The sequence below is a fragment of the Cebus imitator genome, unplaced genomic scaffold, assembly GCF_001604975.1.
Source record: "Cebus imitator isolate Cc_AM_T3 unplaced genomic scaffold, Cebus_imitator-1.0 Scaffold427, whole genome shotgun sequence".
In the NCBI taxonomy this organism is placed as follows: domain Eukaryota; kingdom Metazoa; phylum Chordata; class Mammalia; order Primates; family Cebidae; genus Cebus; species Cebus imitator.
The window spans coordinates 292,962-299,329 of NW_016107742.1; the positions used below are offsets into that span (position 1 = coordinate 292,962).

Consider the following 6,368-nt stretch of genomic DNA (forward strand, 5'->3'; position numbering starts at 1 on the left):
CCAGGATGGTCTTGATCTCTTGACCTCGTGATCCACCCACCTTAGCCTCCCAAAGTGCTGGGATTATAGGCGTGAGCCACCACGCCCGGCCAACATAAAAATATTTAAAGTTCATAAAATTACTATAAAACATCTATTAATGTTGACGTAGGTTTAAATGAAAATTATTTCAGGCTTATCACAGCTCACTTTAAGATTCACTTTCGTACAGACTTGTACAAAACAAAGGACTTGAGTACTAAAGAAACGATTCCATCTCTTAATTTAACAACTTCCTCCCTCCCTCTCTCCCTCCCTTCCAGAAAGAATTCCATCTTCCTAATTCAATAATTTCCTTCCTTCCTTCCCCCTACCCCCATCCCCTTCCCCCCCGCCTCCAGTCAGGAGTGCAGTGCCTTGACCTCCTGGGCTCAAGCCATCCTCCTGCCTCAGCCTCCTGAGCAGCAGGTATTACAGGTGTGCACCACCACACCTGGCTACTTTTTTAAATTTTGTAGAGATGGGGTTTCGCCATGTTGCCCAGGCTGGCCTGAAACTCCTGGGCTCAAGTGGACCTCTGCCTTGGCCTCCAGAAGTGTTCGGATTACTGGAATGAACCACCATGCCCGAATTCAACAATTTCTATTAACTAATTATAAAGTAGTTACTCCTAGCATTTACCTAAATCCCTTGTTATAATTACATTCATTTTTCTATTGCTCCTTCTGAATCACTCCTGTCTGTACCAGCAAGCTGACAAGAATTCACATGTCCCCTGCCCTATATTCTTACCTGATATAAATATACATAGGTTCAAAAGCTTCTCGGCCAGATGCTGGCTCAATGCAACCGGATCCTTTGCCCCGTAGGAAGACTTTGGCACCTGTTTCGATCTGAATGTGCTGCAAATAGGAGCAGCCTGGACCTTCTACCTTCTCCTTGACATTAAAAGTGGGCACAGCATGTTCTAGACCCACAAACAATTTATCTTGAACATAATGCATCTGCAGGAAGAACAGAATACCTCAGATTAAACAGAGAATATATAATTAAATCCTCAATCTTTGAAATACGTCATTAAGAAATTTAGCAAAGACAGTCTCCTGTAAAACTGGAGTACAGTGTTGGGTAGTACAGTCAGCCCTGTGATACTCTCTAGTGAGGGCTGCTCTCTCCAACCCTTTTTTCTAGGAGGAATGTATCAGCAAAGTCTTGCTTCATCAGACTCAGCCTTCTTAGTCCTCCAGTTATTATCAAGTTTACAAACACAAAGTAAATCCGCAAGATTAAAAAAGTACAACGTATATGCCCTCTACTCTATCACTATCCTTTCTAGAATATATCAGTATAAAGATTTTATTTTTTTCTTTATATGCATTATTTGGTATGTATCTTTTTTTTTTTTTTTGAAATGGAGTCTCACTTTGTCATCCAGGCTGGAGTGCAGAGGCATGGTCTCGGCTCACTGCAACCTCCACCTCCCGGGTCCCAAAGCAATTCTCCTGGCTCAGCGTCCTAAGTAGCTGGAATTACAGGCAGGCACCACCATGCCTGGCTAATTTTCATATTTTTAGTAGAGACGGGGTTTTACCATGTTGGTCAAGCTGATCTCATACTTCTGACCTCAGGTCATCTGCCCGCCTCAGCCTCCCAAAGAGCAAGGATTACAGGCGTGAGCCACTACTCCCAGCTAGCACATATCATTTTTATAGAAATGATAAAGCTATTAATGATCCTTCCCCAAAACATACCCCTGACTGGAAGGGAGGCTTCTGACTAACAGCTGGAGACAACTGAGCAATGGGTGCTGGCTGGTGATACACAGTTACTGTTGCACCATTGAAAGTTGGACTTGTTCCTGTGGCAGCTTTTACCACTCCATTGGTGATAATTTCTTTGATCCGGTTTACAGCTCCTTGGGAAAAACACAGACAGTAAAACTGAATGGAACGAACTGACTAGTGCCCAGACAGGCCAGTGTTCAATTATTCACATGTAAATCCGCTTTTAGGTTACCTAAACATGTGGCTCTCAACCCCTCTAAATTCCCATACACATTTGTATACAGTTTACTAACAAGAGTTAGAACAGCCATCAGGGAGTTTGCCAACTTGCTACATATTCAGAGCCCTGTACTTTGCTCTTCACAAAAAGTGCTATGTGAGCCAAAAACATTACTTACTGTCCACTAATTCCCGTGTCTGGCCCTGAACATGAAGATATAATGGACGATCCCTATAAAGAGAAACAAAAAAGATGATTTTAACCTGGTCAAAACCAAAAAAGGAGACAAATGGGTCACCACATCTAATCTGTAATGTTTCAAGTTTCCAAATAACAAAAAGAGACTATACATTAGAAGGGCTGTTGCTAGCTAATGTCTACGAACATGCTTTAACAGCTGGGGAATAAATAAACTTGACTTTTAAAAGTCAGCTGGCCCACAGATTTGAGATTAAATCTGTTCTTATGGATTCACTAGCATTATTTTCCTGTCTACTGAAATAACTCAATATTTAAGAACATAATTCCTTTTTGCTGGTTGTCTAACAGGTCATAAACAAACGTGGTCTTGTCTATCCAAATCAATGAGGCAAGCTGGCTGCTGTGGCTCACACCTGTAATCCCAGCACTTTGGGAGGCTGAGACGGGCGGATCGCATGAGGCCATGAGTTTGAGACCAGCCTGGCCAACACTGCAAAACCCCATTCCTACTACAAATACAAAAATTAGCCAGGCAGAGTAGTATGCCTGTAGTCCCAGCTACTCAGGAGGCTGACGCAGAAGAATCACTTGAAACTGGGAGGCGGAGGTTGCGGTGAGCAAAGATCGAGCCATCACACTTCAGCCTGGACAACGAGAGCAAAATTCCATCTCAACAAAAATAAATAAATAAATAAAAGGGGAGTGCACAACAAAATATGAGCCCATTTGTGAGGGAAACTATTTCCATAGAAAAAAGTTTAGAAGTATATACATTATTTCTGCAAATCATATGGGACAGAAAGGAAAAAAAATGGAAGTAGTATCTTCTTTTACACTTCCTTATAATTTGCTTCCTCCAATAAAAACATCAAATGTGAAATAAAAGTCCAAAAATAGCTCCCAACATCTTCTACCTATTTGATATCCAGAATTCTGCTACAGAGTGTGCATACACATACCCCTCAAACCACAAATCAAATATTGTGTACACATATTACCTAAGGATGAAAAACATAAAGCTAACCCAACCCTTCCATAAACAAGGTAAGAGAATAAGCAGACACACCCTGGTCCCACTTTGGCTTTTTCCTCAGTTGTCATGAACCTCCCTCGAGTTGACACTGCAGCGCCACTAAGTCGGCTGATCTAAAAAAAGGAAATGTTCAATTAAAAAGACATGGCGGTTGGTTGATTTCAATGGCAGACAGATTTTCTTCCCATTCATCCAACCAAGTAAAGCAGGAATGAATTCTCTACTATATCTGAATTTTGATTTCATGGTTTCTTACTCAAACCAACCCAGAGAATTCATTCATATCCATTTCATTATCTTCTTCTGAAGTTAAATTAAACCGAGTCTTGACTTTAGAGACTATGACACAAACCCACTAGTAAATATCTGATGCCTGTTTAGAGGTCTTATTTTTTCTGAGTCCACCCACCACCTTCCCCAAAGAGTCCCAACGCCTCCTCACCTCATCTTGAGTCTGTCCTCGAGTCAGCAAGTTCCTACATGTGAGAGGCACGTCATTAATTTCTACTTCAGCTACCACCAGGTCATCCTTGCTTTTATTGCTAGTTAGGCCTTTGCCAGGGGCCTGAAGCTACAAAGAGGAGAAAGAAATTAGATTTAAAAGTTTTTATGATGAGGTAACATCTTTTTTTTTTTTTTGAGACAGAGTCTCACTCTCTTGCCCAGGCTGGAGTGCAGTGGCATGATCCCGGCTCACTGAAACCTCTGCCTCCCAAGTTCAAGTGATTCTCCTGTCTCAGCCTCCTGAGTAGCTGGGATTACAGCTACACACCACCACACCTAGCTAATTTCTGTATCTTTAGTAGAGATGGGGTTTTACCATGTTGGCCAGGGTCGTCTCGAACTCCTGACCTCAGGTGATCCACCCACCTCCCAAAGTAATGGGGTTACAAGAGTGAGCCACCGGGCCTCGAGGAGATAAAGTCTTTTAGTTGTCCAATTTACAACTATCCTTTCCCAAGTCCCACACCTCCCTAACCTTCCCTTTATCTGCCTGTAAACACAGAAATAACAGGCAAACAAAAACCTCACTAAAATGACACTAAATAGTCAATCAGCTTGAAGGCCACAATCAAGATTTCTCTGTGATCTTGGCCTTGTGTGCATTTTTATGACCACCTAATTATAGAAGCTCTAGGGACTAGAAGCTGCAACCTCCAAAAAGAAAATTAAAGGCCAAGTTATGATGTTCTATAGCTCAGTTAGTTAGCTGCACATGGAGCAAAACATAATAGTGGGTAGAGGAGCAATACATACAACCCATATACCTCATGCACACAATAGGAAGTTGCCTTTGTGCCACTTCTACAACCGTAACATAAAATTCAACTAATTCCATCCTTGTAAAGCTCTCAAAAATCCTTAAATTGTATCTAACTAGTCATTCCTCACTCTATTACAGAAGAACAGAAAGGCAGAATGAAAAGCCAGTAAGACGTAAAACCTGATCCAGTTTCTTTCCATTTAAACTACAAGGAGTTTGTGACCAGCCTGGCCAACATGGTGAAACCCCATCTCTACTAAAAATACAAAATTAGCGAGGCATGGTGGTTTGTGCCTGTAATCCCAGCTACTCAGGAGGCTGAAGCAGGAGAATCACTTGAACCCAAGAAGCGGAGGGTGCAATGAGCAGAGATCATGCCATTACATTCCAGCCTGGACATGAAAAATGAAACTCTGACTCAAAAATAAATAAATAAAATAAATAAACTACAAAAAAAGGCTGGGCCGGGTGGCTTACACCTGTAATCCTAGCACTTTGGGAGGCTGAGGTGAGCAGATCTTTTGAGCCCCCGAGTTTGAGACCAGCTTGGACAACATGGTGAAACCACATCTCTACAAAAACAAAAAATTAGCTGGGCGTGGTGGCATGAGCCTGTATTCCCAGCTACTCAGGAGGCTGAGGCAGCAGTAAGCAGTGACGGCGCCACTGAGCTCCAGCCTGAGCAACGGAGCAAGACTCTATCTCCAAAAAAAAAAAAAAAAAAAAAAAAAACCACAAAAAACAAAAACCAAAAAAACAGCCCAGGCACTATGGCTCACACCTGTAATCCCAGCACTTTGGGAGGCTAAAGCAGGTTGGGCGACAGTGCAAAACCTATCTCTTCAAAAACTAAAAAAATTAGCTGGGCATGGTAGCATGCACCTGTAGTCTCAGCTACTCCGGAGGCTCAGCCCAGCAGAGACTGCACCACTGCACAGTCAATGCCTCGGCAATCAAGCCAGACTCTGGGAGCACAGACATGCACCACATCCAGCTAATTGTTTTTGTACTTTCTGTAAAGACGGGTTTTCACCATGTAGCCCAGGCTTGTCTTGAACTCCCGGCCTCAAGTGATCTACCAGCATTAACCTTCTGCGTAGCTGGGACTACGGGTGCCTATCTCCTCAACTATGTCTAGAAAATCTGCTCAAGAAGGCAAGCGCCACGGCGCACGTCTATAATCCCATCACTTTGGGAGGGTGAGGTGGGCAGATCATGAAGTCAGGAGTTCAGACCAGCCTGACCAACATGGTGAAACCCTGTCTCTACTGAAAATACAAAAAAATTAGCTGAATGTGGTGGCTCATGCCTGTAATCCCAGCTACTCGAGGCTGAGGCAGAACTGCTTGAACCTGGGAGGTGGAGGTTGCAGTGAGCCAAGATCATGCCACTGCACTCACTCCAGCCTGGGCGACAGAGCATGACTTTGTCTCAAAAAAAAAAAAAGGCTGGTCGCGGTGGCTCACACCTGTAATCCCAGCACTCTGGGAGGCTGAGGCAGGCGGATCACCTGAGGTCAGGAGTTCAAGACCAGCCTGACCAACATGGTGAAACCCTGTCTTTAAAAATTAAAAAAAAAAAAAATAAAAAAAAAAAAAAAAAATCTGCTCAAGAAGTTAAGAAACCCCATCTCTACTAAAAATACAAAATGTTCACTTTGTGCATTAGATACATTTTTAAAATGTGGAGGCAAAATTAAATACAAACTCAACAATATCACCTTATCTTTGTTTAACCCCTTATATATTAATTTACATTATCATCTCAGTGAATCCTTATGGCCACCTTTAACAGTACACATCAATATTGTTCAAGAGAACTTTTGGTGACATGTGTTCTAGTCTATCAGTCCAATGTGGTAGCCATTAGCCACAGGTGTCTCTAGGT

At 42.6% G+C, this 6,368-nt stretch overlaps 1 protein-coding gene and 1 non-coding gene across 3 annotated transcripts in view; both read right to left on the reverse strand.

Moving 5' to 3' along the window:
- Positions 1 to 6,368, reverse strand: part of KHDC4 (KH domain containing 4, pre-mRNA splicing factor) — a 21,254-nt gene that overhangs the window by 11,723 nt on the left and 3,163 nt on the right. For both annotated transcript variants that reach the window (XR_001819482.2, XM_017509957.2), the window contains exons 3-7: positions 3,660 to 3,788; positions 3,251 to 3,330; positions 2,162 to 2,214; positions 1,731 to 1,894; positions 772 to 983 (exon numbers count right to left, since the gene is read on the reverse strand). Coding sequence is in view for 1 of the 2 variants with exons in the window: in XM_017509957.2 (XP_017365446.1) it covers positions 772 to 983; positions 1,731 to 1,894; positions 2,162 to 2,214; positions 3,251 to 3,330; positions 3,660 to 3,788 (638 nt within the window). In the remaining variant the exon portion in view is untranslated. The remainder of the gene's footprint in view (positions 1 to 771; positions 984 to 1,730; positions 1,895 to 2,161; positions 2,215 to 3,250; positions 3,331 to 3,659; positions 3,789 to 6,368) is intronic.
- On the reverse strand, positions 1,099 to 1,227 carry LOC119468422. Its single transcript, XR_005197102.1, has one exon.